Here is a 20,000-nt window from a genome sequence, read left to right on the forward strand (position 1 = left end):
ATTTAGAAATATCTTTTAGAGCTCCGCTTTTAGGCTTGGCTAAATATAAATTATATATTATACCAAAGTATTGGTTATTATGGTGTATATAAATGCGTTACATCATCTTACAGCTCTGTTACTGTGGGGATATGAACTCGCTAATTTGTTGTTTTTGTTGGAGCTATATAAAATATTCTCTTGTAGTACATAGATACAAGACTAATTGATAAATCCCTAAAATTTAATCAATTGCAGTTCAGGATACAATCTAAACTTGCAATATTTAATGCGCTTGAGATTATTGCTAACTGCATCCATCGTAGAATTTACTTTGTCCCGTTTCTTCCATGTATTTTAACCATCCACCCGAGATATCCAAGATGTTATATTATTATTATTGTTATCATTATATATTATTATTATTATCATCATCATCATCATCATCATCATCATCATCATCATTTCTGAATAGTCTTCCTCGATGCAGTTTTTAAAGATGTCACTCAACCTTCTTTCCTTTTGTGAGAAAAAAACATTGCTGCAAGGGAGTCCAACTTTTGACTGGCAGAGAGAACTATTCCTAGTATTAAACAACTAATTTAAGGTCACTCAGAAAAGGATTTAAAATAGCAACTGATGCGAGGAAGGACATCTAAAGGCTACACATAATATATATTTATTATTATTGATATCATCACACTTACTTGTGACCAGTTTAGGAGCATTGTTCATATTGTTCATAATCCAAGACTTGAAGTAGCGTACGTCGGCGTACACTCCGGGTTGACCAGCCGCTGCACAACCCACACCCCAACTAGTCACTCCTTCAAGATACCATTTGCCGTCAAACTCGCAAACTAGAGGCCCACCGCTGTCACCTTGGCATGTATCTTTCCCCCCTTGACTCCTTCCAGCGCATATCATCATGGTATCGTCAACACGGCCAGGATACGAGTATGAACAGTTCTCGCGGGGTACCAGGGGTATTTCAACTTGCATAAGTTCCTTTGGCTGAGGACCAGTGAAATAGAGTGTACCCCAACCAGTTGCCCAACATTTTTTGTTTTCATCATCGAAGGGAAGTTGAAACTTGTCGTCTGACAAACAAACCAATCCAACTCCATGTCGTAGTTTAGCAGGTTTTGATAGCCTTAGTAGGGCCACGTCGTTTGGATAGTTGAGATAGTTTGGATAGCTGTAATTTTCATGCTGGATTATTTGGACAACGTCGAAATACTGTTCTGTTCCAACAACAGTATCGCGAGAGATGTAATGTGCTCCTAACCTAAAATACATTGGTGGAGAAAATATAACACGATAACAGTTCAGAAAAACACCTTGCTAACTTAAAATATAACTATTAGCACGAAGTGCGCAACCAAGATGGAAATAAACGTAATATTTCAGTTCTTATCACAAGCTGACCATTATCAAACGTAAGAAAAATGGTACAGCATTGAACTTACAACAAGAACCAGCTAGGAAGGTGTGAAATACACCAATTATTGCAACAACAAAAATGCAGAACAAGAATGCAAGGAGAGAGTAACAGAAAATTGTAAGCTGCTAAAGAGAGAGTCATTTAACTTCAAGCTAAAACAGGGGCGTAGCCAGGATTTTTCCAGAGGTGCGCACAATTTTCCAAATCTCCCCCACTCCCTATCCCCAAGTCCCAAATCTTTTTCAGGTGACTTGATTAAAGGCGAAGTTACGTTGTAAGCCTAGCGCTTTTACTGTATAATGAATGATAAAGTCGATTTTGTTTTTGGCTCCTTTTTCGGTTCATTGGCTGCAGCATCTCAAAGACAATTGCTGATTATTTATAAGCCAGCAAGCTTGTAGTATCTCAGACTTTTATTTCCAAATGAGTGATTGTTTTACCGCTCTGACACATGTAAAATCACCTACGTTTACGTAATTGTGGCCTAGTTAAGTTTCACTTATGTGTGCTTCTTACAAATGTACACAAAACAATCAATCAGTTCATTTAGATCTTCAAGAACTATAAACCTTAAGTCTAAGGCTATGTAACAATATAACTGTGGTCAGTTATATTAGAAATTGTATTAGTTTTCGATTACAAGCACAGAGCTGATCTCCCTTTTTTTTTACCGGCGAAGTTAGAAATAACCTCATTAAAGTCGATTTCCTTGTGGTTATGAACATGTATCACGGATACCGAGGACAACCGCGCATCCGACAAAACGCTTCGAAGTAGCATCTTAAGCCTCCTCATGCTTCAGAGGCTTCTATCTGCAGCACACGTGGACAAAGGATACGTAAGGAGGGTCTTGATGGCTACATAAATCCAAGGGTAAAATTCTGGGTTGGCGGAGTCCAGCGTTTCCACAAAGGTCTGCGGAATGCCTTATTCAACCGACAGCCACCTATGACGCCACATAGTCACCTCGGGTTTCAATTGCATGATTGAGAGACATATGCATGTCTTCGTTATAGTGGTCATAGATGTCCTGTACGCCCTTTTCTATCAGTCTTGAAGGTTTCTCGGTTTTCCTATCCGTCTTGGGAGGTTTCCTGAAATTTCAACTTGACATTAACACAAATGTAAAATGTCTGGATAGTAGCAGCACACTTTCAGTGATAGGACCTCGCAGAATTCTGAGCATTGCCGAACTTTGTGCTCTAATGACTGTTTCAGCATCCTTGATCACGCTTCTACCACCTTCCAACTTAAGATAAAAGAAGCGATTCATATTCAATGGGAGAAACCTACACTTAATCATCAACTTTATCATGTTAATTTAAAACTTTCTTTTTTATTTTTTACATTGTCATGTTTCTTTTTGTTCTTATACTTAATTAGCATTTTGGTTCACACTATATATTCAACTCTGTACTTTGTAATTTAAACTGAAGATGACAGAAGTTTCTGTGGAAACATGTTTTAAATTTAAAAAGTGTTGTGTTGTTTCTAAAAATGTAAAATTTAGATGTAACGGTATCATCACTAAAACAAGAAAGTACTCGGTATCAAAGGCTGTGCCTGAAAGTCCAGTAAGGGGTTTCACTAACAGCTCATTGACTTCCGACACAAGATGATCTAGATATGGAAGATAAACTACCATCTTCCAATAGGCGGAAGCTTAAAGAAGTATATGCCTCAACGTTTGTTTGTTGTTTGTTTTGCTTCCTCCCCGCTCTTCTAGGGATGCTTGGATTTATGTTGTACAAGGCAGCTATGTCTGTTGCCCTGTCTAGCAGCCCATCACAGACATCATCGTCATTCCTCTTCACCTGTAGACTTTCGCCTCCTTGGACGCTAGAACAAGGTCCAATTTAGAACTCTTAATATCAGATATAAACACTTCAGTAACGGTTAATGGCATCACAACGAATCCAATCAATTTCTAGTAAACTGAAATTTATTTAGTAAACTATAATAGTAGGCCACTATATAAAGCAACTAAGGCGACTAATGGTGAAACTTACCTTTGTAACGATAGCCATGTTCAAATTTTGTCCGTTTGAATCTGTCACAATCAATTGCTTGATGATTATTCGATTAGTTCACAGGTGGATTATACTGATGGTTGCGAAGAAACGTAAGATATTCATATACCCACGTGAAGGTAAACTGATAATCGGTGCATACATTCAAACGTGTGCTGCAAAATCACGGCCGTTATTATAAAGTCTCACTTTAGGATGGATGAGGGCAGTCCCCGAGCTTTCATGCAGGGCGCAGAAAAGATGTCTCCACTTTCGCTTCGCTCAGCTCATTAAGTGTCTCAACAACGACCTGAAAAGTTACCCGGATAATATGCCCATTGATATTTTGTTAAATTAAATTGATTTTTGTGCTTATAACAACCGAGAGGCAGGTTTGTCCTATACCTCTACTAACCTCTTTTTCTGGGTCCGTACTTTAAGTTACACGGTTTTGCAGTTGAGGTATTGGGGGCCGTAAAGGGTGGTTGGCCAATTCAAGTGGAAGTTGATCTTGATGTGTCAGTGAGTGCATAAGCTGTAGTATTTGTTTTACAGGTGGCGACTGAAAAAATGTTCGGCAAATACGCATTTTTTTCCTTTTTTTCTTCTTTTTTTTCACTGGTTTCAATTTGCATGTCAAAATAAGTTTTTTCATTTCCTTCTTTGACCGGAGATACATTGTGTATATAAGCTGATATGTTAGATTGAAGCAAGTGTGCGGTTGTCCAGTGAAATAAAGGGAAAAATAAGTACTAGTAAGAGTTGTATCCAAAGGAAAGAATGTGTAACTTCTCTAAACTTATGTGCTTTGGTTATTGATAAAACAGAAACCGGCAATTTTTGGATTAGCTCTAGCACTAATTAAGTGCTAAGTTGCATTTAAGCTTTTGTTTTTGTAAAGATAGAATACTTACGAGAAAGCGTGTTCCAGTTTTTCTAGACCTTTCAGTCCTGATGGGATTTCGTCAACATTTAATGTTATAAACTTCTTGGCATGGAATTCGTCTTTTCTGTTGTTGCAATTGTTCTACAGATGTATTCCTTATTGTCAAAAGACGTTTTCTCTATGAAAAGATGCTGGATTCTATATTTACTTTTCTTTAATTCTATGACTGTTTTTCTGTAAAGAATTATATTACACACTGAGCAAATGAAATACGAACCTTCTTTAACTTCAGTTTGAAAATATTATTTATTTATCTATTTATTTATTTATTTATTTTATCACTTTCACACAACAGAGAAACAGGCTGTGGTGGGGGTCGAAAATAACGAAAAAAATGACTGAGGAAAGTGCCTCGGTTTGCCTCATACTGGCCACGGCCATGCATTTACACTCACCAGAGAATTCCACACTACAGCCGTTCTTTGTACGTGGTGCTGCGCTACGTCACTGCTACGTTGAAGCTAATAAAATCACACAGCATAACCGACACATCCCAAGGGACCTTGATAGAGCCAATAGAATCGATTGATATTGTGAATAAGTCCCATAGGAATTCCATTTGTAACAGTCATAAAAACACGACTGATTTTATACAGTGGATGCGTACGCATCCCACGGAATAAGCGTAGTTCTCTGAGTTCCGTTCACTTTTGCTGTACTTATCACCCGTGAGGCCGTGGACTCAAAACGGAATACTCTGATTACTGTCATTTAAAATGGTTCACAAGCGTCTTGAAATTTAAATTATCAGAAACAAATGACGAACTGTAATCATGACAAAGACTTTGAACTCACTTGGCCGTCTTCGATTTCTTCTTGAATGCGTTGTGGCTCTGTCGTTCTTTCAGTGAGGTGATTATCTGTACGTGGTTTTTTGGCCATGACAAGCCCAGAAAATCGAGTATACTGCGATGACAGGACGAGGTGAAAATAACGCGTTCGGTTTTACCATTCAGCTTGTTATCTGCTCGTTATTTTGTCGCCTTTTCTCTGCATATATATCATTCAAGATTCGTTCGACCAATGTATCACGGTGCGGGAAACAAAACGTCCATTATTTTAGGTAATATACATAAACAAGAAACAAGCAAAGTTAAATGAATTAAGGCAAACTGTGCTTTTTTTAAAACCAGTATTTTTTTCATTTTTTACCTTTTTAGTTATTTTTCACTTTATTATTATTATTTTTTTACTTTCCACTTTTTTAGGTATGCACGTGCATACCGTTCGTACAAGTAGCTACGCCCCTGCAAAACGATACAAATTCTTTAGGAGCACTGATGTCATAATTTAATCTCGTTCCCAGATCTCCCACGGTCATGTGGAAGGGAGATCTGGTAAAGTTCGATTTCGAGCATGCTCAGTGCCAGTGAGGCCCGAAATACGGGCTTTTCTATCACTGCGCATGTTCGTACTCTCTGTTGTGATTTTGGGTTATTTTGCGGAATAAACATGGATTTCGAGAGTATTCTTGAAGAGATTCTTTCGGGTAGAGGACAAGGAAACCTTAAACTTAAGCCGAAACAGAAAGAAGCGCTTCAGGCGATTGTTTTTGAAAGGTCGAGATTGTCAAATTGTCGGAGCAACTGCAGAATCACTGAAACGAGCGTTTAGGCTTAATCAATAAACGAGTGCTATTTTCCTCACACGATCTCGTGCGAAGTGTAGTTAGCCAAACCGTAAATTGAAAGCTAAAATGTTTAAGAGTGCTTAGACCTAATCACTGCAACGAGCGCTATTTTCTTGATACGATCTCGTGAAAAATGTAGTTACTACTTAATTAGCGAGTCACGCTTTAAGAACGAGAAATACTGTTTTGAATAAATTACATACTTCAAGTTGAATTTATTAGTTTCTGCGTACCGCGTAGCCACCTACGCAGAACTTTATTCGAGTGGCAGGGTACGTGGGGCTTTCGTCGGTACCATTTACACAAACGTCGCAAATTTTTTAAATGATTTTCCTCAATAACTGTCAAGCTTTTCCAGCGTCGGAAGAAAAACAAAACTTTCCTCCGCACAACTGGCATTTATTCAAAACAGCACATGCACTTACGAAATCTAAACCTTCACTGAAGTGCCCCACGAAATAAGCAAATCAGAGCGTAGATTGCATTGCCGCGACCTTTTTTTTAGTAGCCAATGAAAAAGGGTGAATTGTCGAACTTTGCCAGATCTCACATTTCCAGTGACAGAGTGAGATCTGGGTACGAGATTAGTCATAATTAAGCTGAGATTTGTACCTCGATCTTAATTAGCAGTGATTCCAAGAAACATATTATAACTGGTTATAATTGTTGTTAGAAGCAATAATTGCTACATTAGAGCGGTTTTCAATCGAGTGTCGAAAGTAATAGCCCAATTTCGATATATTAAAATTCAGTCCCAAATAAAAGACATCATCTCGAGGCTCCGGGGAATAAACTCACACAAATCCTTATATTTATTCCCCAGAGCCTCGAGATGATGCCTTTTGTTTGGGACTGAATTTTAATATATCGAAATTGGTCTATTAGCGACTTACTTTGGTTTTGCATTACTTCACTCAGTGATTGGTTCAAAGTTCTCGCGGCAGTTTTTCAACCAATTAGAAGTGAAACCAAAACCAATCGTGGCTCGCACGCGCACGTGTAGTTACTTCGAGTTTTGATTGGCTTACTGGATTGTCTCCGTCCTTTTTGATTGGCCAAAGTAATTACTTTGGTTTTGGTTTTACGACACTCATTTGAAAACCGCTCTATTTAAAATAGTTTGGTGAACATGTGATGTTAATTTTACGTCACATGTTCACCAAACTGTTCAAAACATAGCCTTATTTCGGCATTAAGCTTTCAGTCACGTCTTCTTGTCATTGTGGCTGCTAGTTTACATATCAAGTTACTTTTGTATCTCAACACTCTAGTACATGTCGTTTAAATACTAGGAAGAAAATCTTGACGTTTGTAATCAAAACGTTCTCGCTAATGCAGGTCTTAAATTCCATTAACAAAATAAACAAATCAAGATCTTGAGTCTTACGTTACTTCGATGCTTGATGGGGATTTTCCTTCAATGCAGTGTGCGGCGGTTAGAACCCATTCTGGCCTAATTAATGAACCTCCACAAAATTGTCTACCACTAGGTGTCCGCAGCATTACTTGCCAAGGCCAGTCGTTGATCGGCGCAACTGTACCACCAACAATCCGTGTGGAACTGGTCGGCCGCACGCCACAGGCAACTAAAAGAAGGATGTCATCATAATTGTCAGTTAATGCTTCGGAAAACAACACTTAAACATGAATGAAAGATACTAACTCTTAACAAAAAAGCACTGCTTCTTATACTGATTCATGCAATAAGATCTTTTAATAATAATGATAATAATAATAATAATAATAATAATTACTATTATTATTATTCAGTATTATTATTATTATTATTATTATTATTATTATTATTATTATTAGTGACTGAGATCTTATAAACCACATAGGCTACGCTTCGCGCCCTAAGGGGTATGTAAATATGCATATTAACCTTTTACACAATAAACTGCGATAATAATAATTAGTAGTATTATTACTATTATCTATTATTATTACTATTATTATTATTATTATTATTATTATTATTATTATTTATTTTTATTTTTTTATTATTATTAGGTATCTGTACACTTTCCAATATATCGAATCAGTGATGATGGGAGAAAAGACGACCGACCAGACCTCATGAAGAGCAAACCTAACCATATATCAAATCCCTCAACTGAAAAGAGAATTCGCCTGGACTCCACGATGCGGAGTAAGCCGAATTCAAAGCCGAGATAAAACAGGATCTCCAAGATCCAAAGAAGCTAAAAACATACATGTGCAGTAGATACTCGCGTGTGACAAGGTATTGCAGGACAAAGGAACTGGCATGCACCCATAAAATATCCAAATGAACTAAAGCGGAATATTAAGTGATTTTCATACCGTTCATCGTCCTAGTTTGCACGTCTTTGGTTTTGTAAGGTTTCCCCATTTTATCAATTCCAAAAACCACCACTGTGTAACTTGATGAAGCCATAAGTCCAGTTATTTCTGTTCCCAGTTCGCTGCCATTTACAAGCTTATGAGCTGAGTAGCTGCCAATATTTTCCTTTAACTTAAACAAGACCAGGAAGTGACGAACTTGGCGATTAAGAAGAACTGTCAGGTCCGTCCATTGAACCGATATACTCGAAGAGGTTTTACTGCCAATTGTACAGTTCCAGCCGGGGAAGGTGGGGGCTGAAAGAAATCAAAAGCAATAAGACTTGTTCTCGGATCCGACCCAACCATGACCATGAACAACATTCGCAAACTCTGGCTAGCGTTTGGACCATTGGCGCCTTCGACATTTTCCCCCTTTTTTTTTTTTTTTTTTGCAAGCCTTTATCGATTTTAGGATACCCTTAGTGACCCATGGTTTAATAAGTTCCCTTTGGTTGGTTTGGCTGTAATCTCACTCAGGATACTGATTGCCTCTTTCACCTTTTCTTTTAGGTTCTTATCTGGACTGAGAATCTCGTACCAATTAATCAGTTTTACTTTTACATATCAACTGGTAAAATTTTGTAAAGAGTTTTTATAGATATGAAAGGAAAGGAAAGGAAAGGAAAGGAAAGGAAAGGAAAAGAAAGGAACTTTATTTAAATGTATAGTCGTTCTAGCGCTGGCACAGGGTGCAGCGGAGTCCTATTTGACCGTTTTTCCACTGGTAAATTCACCATACAACTGCAGCGCGAATCGATCTTGTTGATTTGAATCACCGTACGTGATCAAAACAAACGATCGTGTTACGGTTAAAATTCTATCTGCGTCAATTTCCGTCGCCATTTAGGCAACGAACTCAGGAAAGCAAAGCTTTCCGTACGAGGCACGAAGTGCGGAGAGTACAAAAAGAGAAAAGGGATGAAACTTACCACCACGTGACTAATTTAATGTAGAGCGGAGGATACCGGCGACGGAAATGCGTCATCAGTTGTAAGCGGATACATAAGAAGTGAAATTAACCGTTACTAATTTAGCTGATCGTCCGGTTTTGCACCAAGACATGGAAACTTCGCCGTCGAGAAAGACAGCATCAGCACCAGGATAATAGACAAAACAATAAAAAACTCAAAGTGGAAAACAAAACCCTCTTTAGAAATTGGTAAGAATTTTCCGAATTTGTTTTGCGTTCTTTCTCGATCCTGCTAACGCAACGCAACGCAAATCGTTTCACGGATAGGATTTGTTCGTAATTTGATCACGTACGGGGATTAAAATCACACTGCAATTGTGCGATGAATTTAACTGGAAAAACGGTCAAATAGGACTCCTCTGTTTCCTGTGGCGCTGGAGCACTAATTGGACACACCGTAAACTGAAATTAACAATCAACGCAAATCAAGTAAAATGTTGGTTTTTGAGGAGAGGGGAAAACCGGAAAACCCGGTGAAGAGTAAAGAACCACCAAACTCAAATCACATATGACGCCGGGTCTGAACTGGGAAGCGTGGGAAGCGAGTGCTGTCATCACTGCGCCATCCCTGCACCCCCAATGATCAATGAGTGTTGCTGTATGATCACTAAGTCTTGTAGGTTTAGTAATGATCGGTAGGATGTTATCAGCAAAAAGGATTTCCAAAAACTCTTCCAGTTTGAGTACGATCACTGAATTTTAGAAAAACTACATTCATATCGAATGAAGGGGGTAGTTTCTAAAGAAACTGTGGTGATGCATCGGTGGGGAAGTAGTATACAAAAATTTGGTTTTATCAACGGAGTTGATAATGTAAATTGGCCACCGTACAGAGATTCTAAAAGCTAACGTTTCGAGCGTTAGCCCTTCGTCAGAGCGATTCGAGGAATTATGGGTTACGTGTAGTTTTTATAGTAGAGTACGGGCTACGCTATTGGTGGTAACATGGCAACGTGAAAAATAGGAATGTATTAGTTAAATGAAAAGCGTTCGTTAATACAGTGATTCTACCAGTCTCGGGATCCACAGAAGATCGCTGCTGAAGGGTAATTAGGCCTAATCTAGATTAATTGGGCCTAAGCTTTGATTTTAAAATGTTTAGCTTTGTCGTGAAGTTTGGAAACGACCTTTTTTAGGTGTTTAATATTGTTTGTTGTCGTTTGATAATACAGCCGTTATCAAATAATGTTTAAAGTAGCGCCCCTAAGCAGCTAGCAGTGTAGTGATCAAGAGGTTACGGTGACGGTTTCAGTATTCAATATTCCCAGGTTCGGGTCCCGTGTCCATGGGTTGAATTCGAGTCCTAGCTCGAGTCCTGGCATTGATATTAGTTTATCTCATATCGCCAAGTATTTACATTTCGTGTCTATTTGGGTTAATTGAGTGTTTTGTATATATCGCTTAGTTGATTACAAACCTGACAGTGTTCTAAATTGCAGGGAGGATGCGTATAAATACGTCTTCCTATATTATCATTTTCCTTTTACCTTCACTCGCATCAATTTATGTCCAACAAGACTCAACTGGTTCCATATCAAGTTAAATTCAATGTCTAGTCTAGGTGTAGCTTTAAGATTTCTAGATAACTCTTTTAATAAATTTATGCAGTGAAGAATTGAAAAGGACTTAGCATTAGAACTTTCTAGCATTTAATTAGTTAATCTATGGGCTGAACAATATTCAGAACTGGGAGTAGTTAAGGTGGCTCCCTAGAGTATTCGCGAATTTCCTAACTACAGGGCACGAGTTACAAAAGGAAACCATAGTTAATTTCTCTTAAAGTTTCCCCGTTGAGATTTACTAGGTTGGGTACCGATATAATAAGGCTAACTTTTTGGGTGTCAATTTTTGGATTATGCCCGTTTCCATGGCGACATCACATCTAATGACAGGCAGATAAATTCCTATTTTTGGCCTAAATTCCTTCAAATTATAGTTTTCTTCGGTGATTTTTTCTTCTTCTTTGCCATATTATGGAAATGATATTACCTGACAGTTTGAAAAGGGTAAAATGTCTGGGTCGTTCAGACGGTTTTTGCCAATATTCTGTAATTTGTCATTTTTTTAAATATATTCGATTAGGTCTGACAGATTTTCACAGATTTACAGTACTTGATAGGAACTGTATGGGGTTAGAATTGAGCCAATTGAAAAAAAAAAAAAACGAAGGGAACGCGAGAAAATTAGCAGTCAATTTTAAAGATTTCGTCACGCTGACGTAACGAAAACCAGAAAAACACGCGCTATTCAGGCTTTACGCGTCATACCAGTGTTCAGATTGTGCGCGGCCCTAAAACTCTGGGGAGCCTCCTTAACATTAAATCCAGATCACACTCGTTTGATTAGGGAGGAGATCATGAAAATCAAAATCCTTTCTGACGCCTGTCAGGCCAGCTTTCAATCACAGCGTTATATTCTCAATCAGATAAATGGCGCAGTTTACTACAATTGTAGATTTCCGCAAACCTCGCAGCTTGAGGTGCCTTTGGTCCGCTGTCACCACAGGCAGACATCGTGCCTAAGAAATCGATCGAGAAACCGTACTACAAACATTACAAAACGAAAAACATACAGAATTCCATTCATCCTCACTTACCAGCCACAAAACCTTGCAGTCAAAAATGTCATTCTCAAAAACTCAATGATCCCGAAATTAAACATATAATTTCTCTACCACCACTTATTTCATTCAAAGGCGACAAAAACATAGGTAACTTTCTAGTTAGGAGCGCATTTAAGTCGGACAACCAACCAGGAACTTTCAAATGTACGCACACACGATCCAAAAAGGTGCCCTTTTATTTCTAACCTAGTTTAGATCTCAGGACCGGATCGATCCGTAAAAATTACTGACCACTTTACATGCATCTCCGCAAATATCATCTATTGCATAACCTGCACACTATGTGACAAGACCTATCGAGGCGGAACAGGGAGAAGACTGGCGGACCGCTTTCGCGAAAACCTACGAGATGTAGAAAGAAACGACATAGATGCATCAAAACCAGTTGCGCGCCATTTTAATTTTCCTAATTACTCTCACCACGACATGACAATTTGCAGCCTATCCTTATACCACGGGAACACAGAAAGCCGCAAAAATCTTGAACAAAAGTTTATCTTTCAACTAGGTACATTCCATCCTCACGAAATCAATGAACGCCTCTCATTCCATTAATTTATTCACAAATTCATGTTACCGTATTTCCAACAATGGCAGAGCTAAAAAAAATTTACATTAAAATTTTACAGTATCATGATTTTGTTTTTCAGAACTTTCATATCTTGTTTCATGTTACACAACATGCGTGTTTTAGCGGTTCGTGACGACTTTTTCATCATTTCGAAAATGAGTAAAACAAGTTGTTTTAAATCTAGACATTTCATCAATATCCATATAATAAACAGAACATTACATGGCCGCTTGGGAATATGAAATTTATCTTCTCATGCTGAAAGTAACTATCACTCGTTCGCTTCTCTCACTCGTGAGAGATACTTTCAGCACTCGAAGATAAAATTCGTATCCTCGCGCGGCCATGTAATATCCTCTGTACCATTGACCTAAAATTAAAAGGAATTGAAAAACCATGAGATTAACTAATTTCTCCAAGGGGTGATGGGACAGTAGTGAAGATACGATCGTCTAAGGACCGAACACCACTAAAGCGAATTTTAATGATGCTTACCTGAAAGGAGACCACTTCCCAAAATCACGTACCGAGCTTTAACGCTGCTTCCCAGACGCGTCAAGGAAACGTTAACTGTGATCGCATCTGAACTTAGGAAAGGAACCTCGACCATTTGTTCATCATCGGTAAATGTATCCCTGGTTTGCTGATATTCCAAAGTCTTGTTGCCGTCAAATATCTTCAAGTGCTCACTATAATGATGTATGAGAATTTTATATGTTGACTAACATTTACCACACCAATCCTTTGCTGAGGTGATCTTACCAAAGTAATAAGATCTGATACTATTTCATGTTACGAGTAGCAGGAATCTGTTCTCTTCAAGTCGACATCTCAGTTTTTTAAAGTTCATATTTTAAAAGGTTATATTAGGGTGTTAAGGTGTTAAATTGGCCATAGAATAAACAATATCCACTACGACCTCATGCCAGCGTCCTAATGGACTTCACGTAGAAAAGTAAATACATTACTGTAAATTGATGATCTATACGATGTTCCTTCCATATTCTCAACCACAACACGATATTAGGAATAAAGCGAATGGTAGCAAATACCTGCAGCTACCAAGATTTATCCTCTGAATTATAAACAGAGCAACTGCATTGGTGATGCCAACTTTTCCAATTGTCCAAGAACAGTATAAGGGATCATAATCAGATGCTCGTGCAACGTCAATCAAACCAACTGAACGGTTAACAGACAACCTGCAAGCTAAAGAGAAAGAGAAAAAACTTTTACCACAATGTGATCATGTTCGCTGTCATGACCACGACTTCGATAACATTCAATGTGATCGCAGTTATGGTTTCGATAAGATTGTTATTTCGATTTTGATCTCAATTGCACTCTGAATCTCGATTTCACAATCTCAGTCACTATAGACCATATTCGTATTCTGAGTATTGGACTGGAACTAGCTTGCAATGGAGGCTAATGCCGGGGGAATTATTCAAATGCAAACACTTTTTGTGGCACTATGTCACCGGGTTGTGAGAGCGTGTGCAAGAGTGTAAGAGTGTTAGTCCGTGTCGAAAAAAGGCCCGCAGCGCGTGCTTAACTCACGAAAATAAACAAGTCTGTTGGCAGCATGCTTGAGTTTCAACAAAATGAGCTCCAAAATCGGTAAGAATTTGTGACGCCCATAAATAATGGAGCAGCTGCTATTTTCAAAACGGTGGAATTACCTGGTGGTAAATAGCCTCATCTGGGAGGGTAAATTTTTGACTTTGCAGAAACAACGGTTAACCTCAAAGAGTTGGGCGATTGTGATCTTTGTGTTGAATTGGGACATTTCTTGTGATTCTTTAAAACACTTGAGAAAAAAAAAAAAACAAAACAAAAACAAAAATCTGGTGTCTTCCCATCATTTTGACACAGATGTATTGTTTGTTTCGCATGTAATCATGGAAAGTACCTTGATCACGGCGCCCGCTGAATTCGATGTCACTTTCGATTTAGCGATTTACTTGTTTCCCGAAAACAGGCATTGCCAAGTTCTTTTTAATTGATGAGACCCCATTAGGAGGATCTTAATATCTCGTATCCCATTAATTTTTGGCCTTAATATCCCGTAGCCCGTTAATTCCTGTGGTTTGTATCCCTGAAATGCCAGTCACTTCTCATGACGTCACTGGAGAGGCCAATATTGGTAGATATTGTGAACATTTGATGGAAAAATACAAATAATCGCATTTGTGAGTATCGTTTTCACTTTTTGCGCCTTCTATATTGACCAAAGAACCTCTTTTGTTGTTTTAAAAGATGACAAGTTTGATGCTTGGTATCCGGAAATCCCTTCCTTAAATATCCTGTATCCGGTTAATTTTTCACCCAAACATCCCGTATCTCCCTAACTTTTTTGCCAAAATGATCCAGTATCCCGATAGCCTCTAATAGGGACTCACTAGTACTGCGCCCAAAAACGATTTCATGCTAATGAAAATTGGATTTCTTGAGGTTTCCCGATCAATTCAGCTGATCCTATCAAATTTATCCTTTTACCCAGATACTTACGCCAAACCATTTGAAACTTTAAATATAAAGTGTCTGCAGCCCTTTTTCAATTATACTCAAGGGTTTCTCCAATGATACATTGTTAAATTTCTTGTTCAATTACTTGGGATCGTGAATACTATGAGAATACTCTGTCTAAAGTGTCTGCAGTTTGTGCCGAAATTACTCCACCTGGTTTTAAATTTGCTCATTGTCCTCGCAAGGATCGCAAAGGTGGTGGAACTGGTTTGTTAGCAAGAGAAGACATAGCTGTGCGTATGCTTGATGCAGGTGAAAAGCTATCCTTCGAGTTCTCAGAATGGGATCTTCGATTTGATAATAACAGTCTGTTAATTGTCATTATATATCGACCTCCGTTTTCTTTAGCTCATCCCATTACTGTTAGTTCATTTATCGCTGAGCTTAATAATAATAATAATAATAATAATAAAGTGCTTTACAAGTCATGAAAATTTAAATTAAAAATTAATCCATAAACGAAAAAGTTATGCAAAATTTCCTGGAATAAATAAGTTTTAAGTCGTGTTTTGAAAGTCCGGAGATTATCAGAGTTTTTATGTGTTCTGGGAGATCGTTCCAAAGTTGTGGCGCGGAGGCGACAGCGAAAGCTCTAGATCCATAAGACTTCAAATTATAGCTGGTAGGGTGAAGACGGAGCGATGTAGATGAGCGGAGGGTTCTTGAAGGACGGTGGAGACTTATCAGTTCTTGTATATACGAGGGAGACAAATCATGCAAAGCTTTGAAAGTGAGAATTAAAATCTTAAAGTTTATGCGTTCATTAATTGGTAACCAGTGTAGATCTTTCAAGATGGGAGTAATATGGTTGAGTTTCGAGGAAAATGTTATTAAGCGCGCGGCGGCGTTTTGTATTTACTGTAGTTTTTTTAACAGCATATTTCGGAAGATTGCACAGAAGGGAGTTGCAGTGGTCAAGTTTGGATTAGATAAAGGCATGCACAAGTGTTTTGGCAGTTTCCGTTGATATAAATTATGTGATACGTAATAGATTACGAAGGTGATAGAATGCAGATTTACATACAGTATTAATATGAGGCAGCATTGACATGGTACTGTCAAAAGTGACACCAATATTCCTGTTAGTTTGAGAAAGCTGAAAGGTGTCTTGACCAAAGCAGATTGACGGCAAGCAGTGCTATAGTCTAAATTTTGAGTGAATAAAGAGGAACTCAGTTTTTTCTTTATTCAATTTTACTTTGTTGATACTCATCCATTTGTCCAAATCAGTCAGGCATAGCTCGATACGTTCAAGAGCTTCAGTCAGTTCCAGGTCATTATTTGTTGAAAAGGAAACGTAAAGTTGCATTTCGTCAGTATAGAGGTGAAATTGCAAGTTATGGTGTCGAAATAGGTCAGTTAATGGTGCAGTATACAATAAATAGAGGATAGGTCCAAGCACAGAACCTTGGGGTACTCCACAACTGAGGTTACGAGGTTGTGATTTATTCCCATTAATCAGAACAGATTGAGTGCGACCAGTAAGGTAAGATTGAAACCAGTTGAGAGCAGTTCCGCGGTGTCGAAGGCGGCAGACAGATCAAGAAGAAGAAGTATAACGCACTGACGATTATCAATAGCACGCATGACATCCTAATGCACACGTACGAGAGCGGTTTCACAGCTATGGAAAGGCTTGTAGGCCGACTGTAGTGGCTTGTGAAGGTGTTTACTTAGCAAGTACTCATGTAAGCGCACAGCCACGACTTTTTCAATGATTTTTGAGACTACTGTAAGGTTTGAGAGCGGTCTGTAATTTCTAAAGATTTCGTGATCTAAAGAAGGTTTCTTGAGTAGAGGTGTAAGGACAGCAGTTTTAAGAGAAGGAGGCAGATAACCAGATTCTAGAGATAAATTAACGATCTTGCAAAGTGTCGGTAGAAACATTTCAAAGTATTCTTTCATCAGTGCGGAAGGAATTGGGTCTAAGATGCATGATTTTAAGACGACCTTATGAGCAATCTTAGACAATTCATCAGTAGATGTAGGTGAAAAAGTATTTAGTTGGCATTTTAGTGAAGGTGAGTCAAAGATGCAGAAGAGATCAGGGGTCAAGTGAACTTAAATTAGATTTTGGATGTCAATAATCTTAGTTAGAAGAATTCAGCAAAATTGTTTGCTACTGCTACAGCTGACGAGCATGTTGGAAGAAATTTATCTGGCTTTCTATGTAAAAGACGATCACCACTGCGAAATAGAGCATTGCTATCGACACTGGCTTCATTGATAAGATCAACTTACTGAATATTTAGAATCATTAGTTTTGTCTTCATGTTCTTTATTAATTACGGGCGATTTTAATATTAGAGTTGATGGATGCTGATTCTTTGCGATTTTTAGAATTAATTGAATCCATGGGCCTGGAGCAGCATGTTCGTACAGCTACTCGTGAGCACGGCCATATATTAGATTTAGTCATCACCCGTCAATCTGATTATCTTACTTCTCGGACGCCATTTCTTGATAAATTTATTTCTGACAACGCTTCTCTGCTAACCTATATACAGGTCAGTAGGTTTACACAGCCTGTTAGGAGAGTTACCTATAGAAAGCTTAAATCTGTAAATATTGTGGATTTTCAACAGGATATTCTTGATTCTGGTATTCATCTAGATTCTGATATGAGTCTCGGATGGTTTTGTTGGCTTTTACAATAGCACCTTGAATGATTGTCTTGAGAAAAAAGCCCCTATTACTACCAAGACTATCTCTGTACGTGTTGCGTAGTTTAGCGAAGAGATCAAATGTGCTAAAAGAGAGAAAAGGAAAGCGGAGAGGAAATGGAGAACGACTAGGCTGCAGAGTTATCTATTGCAGTTTAAGAAAAAGCGGGCTTTTTGTACTTACTTGATGAAAAAGGCTCGTTCTGAATATTACACTACTTTTATTAATGATAATAGCTTTGACCAGAGAAAGTTGTTCAAAGCCAGTAAACAACTTCTCTTTTCTCTGAATTCTTCATTCTTGAGGAATCTGAATTGTCTCGGATGATTAGTTCCTCTAATTTAAAATCTTGTGCTTTAGACCCACTAACTGCCTGTTTAGTTAGTGGTTGTATTGATGTTCTTCTTCCCTCTATTACTAAGATGATTAATTTGTCTCTTTCATCTGATCACTTCCCTACTGAGTGGAAGATGGCTCTAGTTCTACTTCCTTTCTTGAAGAAGCGTGGCCTTGACCCTATACTTAAGAGCTATCGTCCAATCAGTAACCTTCAATTTGTTTCCAAATTAGTGGAATCAACTGCATGAGTATTTATTTAACTGGGAGATCATTTAAAGGACTTGTGAATGATGTATTGTCTGATACTTTTGATCAGGAATGGGGCGTGCCCCAAGGTTCTTGTTTGGGCCCATTGCTTTTTGTCTTATACTTTAGTAAACTCTTTGAAATTACAAGTTGTTATCTTCCTAATGTGCATGTTTTTGCTGATGATACTCAGCTTTACATTTCATTTTCTCCAAATGATATTTGTGACCTTCCAGTGAAGCCACGTGTAGACTAACGGAGCTCGAAACATTCGAACGCACATTGAGACCAAATTCCAGTAAATCAATCGATGGCGTTTATTACTTTGAAAGAAGCGAGAATCAACAATGGGAATCAGGATGATAAAAGAGATGAACTTGAGAAGTTAAAATTGAGCTTGTGATTGTATAGTTGCGTGGTTGTGTGGTTGGAACTGTAAGCAAACAATACAAGAGGCTAATGTAAACTAATACTAGCTAAGATACAAACATGAATCGAGGATACTGATGGAACATAAATCTTGTAAACATGATAATCACGACTAAAAGAAAAATAATAACAAAACTTACTTTGATCTTGCTCCTAAGAGGGTAGCGATAGAAGAAAAAACCCGATAGCGATGCAAAAAAAAAAAAGCGTCGAAAGTAGCGAGCACGTGGATGGCGCAACTCAAAACTGATCGAAAAACGTGGTGTTTGATTACATCGATTTCAAAGGTTGCATAACGAAACTTGATACAAAGAAATCACAGCATGAATAGCAAAACTTAAAAATGAACAAAATCGTTAATGAGTAACGCAAACGAACCAAAAATATAACGTGAAACGAAAGTAACAATATGATAAGACCGAGTTTCTTTATTTATTTTTATTTATTTTTATTTTTTATTTTTTATTGTTTGCCCAAGATCATTTCCTATTACAATATTTCATTCATCACTGTAGTATAATTATTGAGCAGGAAGTCTCAGAAGCCTTTCTAGGCTTATCTAGGAGACCCCCTTTACTAACTCTTAATAAAAAACTAGGCGATGCATGATATCTAACTTAATTTACAGATTGATGGAATAGGGCTAGGTAACATAATAGCCACTACTAAAATATGCCTGAAATCAGTTAACAGATAGATCAGAAGAAAATACAAATTGGTATTAAGATTTAAAATTGAGAAATATATAAATCTAGAATATCTATATTTGATTAGTAAGGATAATTTTTTTAGTTTTCGTTTAAAAGATGATTGACATTGGATTCTTTTTAGATCACTTGGCAAGTTCTTATATATATATATATATATATATATATATATATATATATATATATATATATATATCTATTCCCTTATAACTTATACTTAATTTTCTAAGATTTGTTTTAATTAGAGGCTTGTGCAATTTTTTCGTTGATCGTGTATTACAGTTATGTACATCTTCATTAGTCTTGAAAATGTTCTTTAAAGAATTTGGCAATTGATTATTTTTGAATTGATTTGTTAATATGACAATGGTGTAATAATTAATCTGATATACATTAAGTATATTTAATTCATCAAATAAAGGTATTGAGCTATGATTGTATTCTTTGAAAGTCATTATCCGTACAATTTTCCTTTGTAGTTTATATAGCCTGCCTAGATGGGACTGGTACGCATTAGCCCATACAACATTTCCATAAAAAATATGAG

The 20,000-nt window shown here is 37.6% G+C and overlaps 1 protein-coding gene across 1 annotated transcript in view; it reads right to left on the reverse strand.

Moving 5' to 3' along the window:
* The window catches only part of LOC137979251 (cubilin-like), a 79,854-nt gene that overhangs the window by 8,406 nt on the left and 51,448 nt on the right, over positions 1–20,000 (reverse strand). The window contains exons 18-22 of the mRNA XM_068826463.1: positions 13,592–13,748; positions 13,035–13,228; positions 8,334–8,630; positions 7,396–7,594; positions 687–1,267 (exon numbers count right to left, since the gene is read on the reverse strand). Coding sequence (XP_068682564.1) covers positions 687–1,267; positions 7,396–7,594; positions 8,334–8,630; positions 13,035–13,228; positions 13,592–13,748 — 1,428 coding nt within the window. The remainder of the gene's footprint in view (positions 1–686; positions 1,268–7,395; positions 7,595–8,333; positions 8,631–13,034; positions 13,229–13,591; positions 13,749–20,000) is intronic.

This window comes from Montipora foliosa, chromosome 12 (assembly GCF_036669935.1).
Source record: "Montipora foliosa isolate CH-2021 chromosome 12, ASM3666993v2, whole genome shotgun sequence".
In the NCBI taxonomy this organism is placed as follows: domain Eukaryota; kingdom Metazoa; phylum Cnidaria; class Anthozoa; order Scleractinia; family Acroporidae; genus Montipora; species Montipora foliosa.